At 55.8% G+C, this 3,254-nt stretch overlaps 1 protein-coding gene across 1 annotated transcript; it reads left to right on the top strand.

Annotated features, from left to right (window-relative positions):
• Positions 1-639: 639 nt before the first annotated feature.
• Positions 640-1,584, top strand: GNI_071300 (hypothetical protein; the record flags this gene model as incomplete). Its single annotated transcript, XM_011132024.1, has 1 exon — positions 640-1,584. One exon carries the CDS (start codon positions 640-642, stop codon positions 1,582-1,584), a length of 945 nt encoding a protein of 314 aa, XP_011130326.1.
• Between the last annotated feature and the right edge of the window lie 1,670 nt (positions 1,585-3,254).

Here is a 3,254-nt window from a genome sequence, read left to right on the forward strand (position 1 = left end):
AAGAACAGCAACGAAGAGGCGGGTGCGGAGTTTACGATGAGATGAGTGGGGCGACCCGTCCATAGGCGCTGAGACGACGGTAGCATGAACAGCGAGAAGGATGCACCGGGGATGTGCCGAGTTCCGTTAGAAGTGTGGTGTACCGGAGAACCCATCAGTCACCCGAGAAGACAAGACGGAGATCAACACCTTTTTTTGGATAAGTTCGGGGACTTTTGGCAGGTGTCACATGGAGTAAAGATGCCAGCGAGGGACAGGAGGCGTAGAGGGCTTTAGCAGTGGGCTCTGACTGACTCGTATGCCCGACTCCTTGTTAGCTCTGCCCACTCCCCAATGAAAGGCTACCTAGCCATTCTCCAACAAACGGCTACATAGCCATTCTCCATTAAAGCGCACCAAAAGATATCCAACACCAGAAAAACTTACATACGTTCTGCGCACCGGGTTTTCACCCCACCCAAGTAACCAGTGTGCAACGAGGGAGTGGAGCTCGCGAATGTGCTGGAGTAACTAACTTGGCGTCTTATATCAACGAGCTTACAAGCGCTGCATTGGGACCGATCAGCGCCGGGGTATCGAATGAGAGCCGGCTAATGGCGGATTTTAAATCCTCATAAATTCTTGGTGGGGCAAGACGGAATGAAGTGTTTGGCAGGAGGCAGAGTAGACATATCGGTGGGTGTAGCGGAGTTGGCTCACGTGGTATGGCCGGTATCGTTCAACGGTCGGTGGCTGGACGTAACGGAGCTGGCGCACGAGGAATTCGCCCAGTATTGGGACGCCATATGCCCGCCGAATGTTCACGAAATGGATGCTTTAATGGGTGCCTTAAAAATTCTGCACGATTTGCCTGACACTCGAGTGTGGCCCGGCCAAGTCGTGGCGGACTCGAAGAACGGTGCGAACATGAGTCATCTTGGGCGTTTGCAGCGGGCCGCCGCACTCAAGTTGTACACGAACAGTCGGGCACGGGGAGCCTTGCTGGTTTCGATCGCGGGTTTCCTGAAGGGCGTGGGGGATATTGACGATCCCGAAGTGGTGTCGTGGCAGATGCAGAAAACGATCCGAGACTGGTGGAACGCTCACGGACACATCGTGGCCTTCGTCAGCCTGGATCCCACGGGACTACGTTGCGCGCTGCCCACCTTTCCGGCCTTCCCTAACCTGAACGCCTTAGCCACCCAATTCGACTCCGTGGTCGAAGCCAAACTCGGCCAGAGTGTCGTGATGGTGCCTGTAACATCGCTGGCTCCGCCTCGTTTCACTGCCCAGACCGTACCTCGAGAGATAGTGATTGAAATTGAGCGGATTCGAAATGAGCGGATTAAAACACGGGATTTAAAGTCGAGGAAACAATTGGAGTGCAGCAGATCCGAAGCCGAAATCGACACTGACTCACAGGAGCAGGAAAACATATACTCAAAGGAGCTGGAAGATATATACTTATCGAAGCAGGACGACGGAACTTTTCTTGAAACATACCGACCGCCATGTTCATCACCCTCAACACAGGGCGCATCACAACCTGATTCTCCGACCGATGTTCGGTACCTTGACGGCCTAATGGGGACTGCACGAAAATAGACCAGTTTTAAGGAAAACAATTGCAGGACAGCGAGCTTGTTTGTCCACCCAGTCGCTTGGAGGATGGGGGAAGGTTGCGATGATGGCGGGGTAGGGTGCGAGGAGAGGGGTCTCCCTCGCCATCAACCGTGTTCGTGTTCAAACAGAAAGAGAAAGGCTACCTACCATATTCAGGCCGCTACCGTATTCAGGCCGCTTGAACCCCAAGGGCTTGCGCTGCGCGCTGCCAATCTTCCCGGCCCCCGGAACTGGACGGACACCTTGGTCAGCCAGTTCGACGCTTGCCAAACTCGACAAGGGGGTCATTATGGTGCTCGCACACTCGCGTTTTAGTCCCGTGAGCGCCTCCAGACCCGTCCTGAAGAAACAGCAGCGACGAAGAATTACAAGCCTGCCCACTTTCAGAGCTCCGTAAAAAGGTGCTTCAAACACGTCTGGGCTGTGGAAACGGCGGCTGCAGGCAACGACCCTTTTGGATTCGAAGGTGGGGTCAGTAGTGCTCGGGAGAGGCTCGGGGTTAAAGACGGATAAAAGGGCCCGCGAGGTGGTGGGGGTGGGGGTGGGGGTGGTGCGCCCTAACACGCTCCCGGGTGTCGAGATGATCGTCCCCGGTCATTGGCGGTGTTGGAGACGGGCTTCGTACGCGGCTCGACGCGGTTTGGACCGTTCGAACGAGTCGATGAGGCCGGACCTGTGCTCGCGGACACCTCTCACGGGCAAGTCCAGGTACCTGGGGACGCCTCCGTGAATCCGGCGTGTGGCGATGCAGTGCGACCGAAGTCCATGGGTGTGGAGCGGCGGAGCGGCAAGCAAATAGGTTTGCTGTCCCCGGTGTCGATGGGGTGGGCGAAGCCACACGCCACGCAGACAGGACGGGAGGGGAGGCGAAGGCGCCTTATGACACTATCACCAGCACCACCTGACGCTGTGCCGGCGAGAGGTCGTCACCTAGAACGAAGGTGGGCGGAGGACTGGCTGTTTCAAGGTAAACGAAAAACCAGCCGTCTCCAGCACGCGGCGAACTCTTTGATTGGTAGTGTGTGTCGGTTCGACGATGGTTGAATACCACACTCATGGATGGTCATAGCTACTACGGTTGCGGCTGGTTCGATCGTCGTGAGGATGAGGGTAATGGTGGCGGTGGTAAGAGCGGTAACCGGGTCACCACGATCGCATGCGAGTAATCGACCAACAAGGCCTCTTCCGAGTGAGCCGGGTGGCAGGAGGGTTCGAATCAGCGTTAGGATGGCGACGGACATTGTGATCATCTCGGCGTTTGTTTGGCGAAATCGGAACGAGCATCTTCCGACTTGCTTCGGCAAGGGCTGGACAGCTCAAACATGTTCCAAGAGACTCAACAACTAGTACACCATCTCAAGCTGTATCGCGACTCTCTCCACCCTGGTTGCACCGGAGATAGTTCCTTGCCCGAATATCTCTATCATCGTCTGGAAGCACACCAGGACCTTCTAAGCCTACCCCACCAGTTAGCCACTCACCTACTTGCTTCGCACTTCTCGACACTTATCACTGATGGAGTAGTACCGAGGTTCATACTCGATGACGCATTGATCTTCGAGAGATCCTTACTCTTCAGCTCGAGTGGAGACACAGGCCACATCATCAAACGGTTGCTGGAAGGTCAGCCCTCATGCTCAGGCGCGACGGTC

The sequence above is a fragment of the Gregarina niphandrodes genome (genome assembly GCF_000223845.1).
Source record: "Gregarina niphandrodes unplaced genomic scaffold scaffold00012, whole genome shotgun sequence".
NCBI lineage: Eukaryota > Apicomplexa > Conoidasida > Eugregarinorida > Gregarinidae > Gregarina > Gregarina niphandrodes.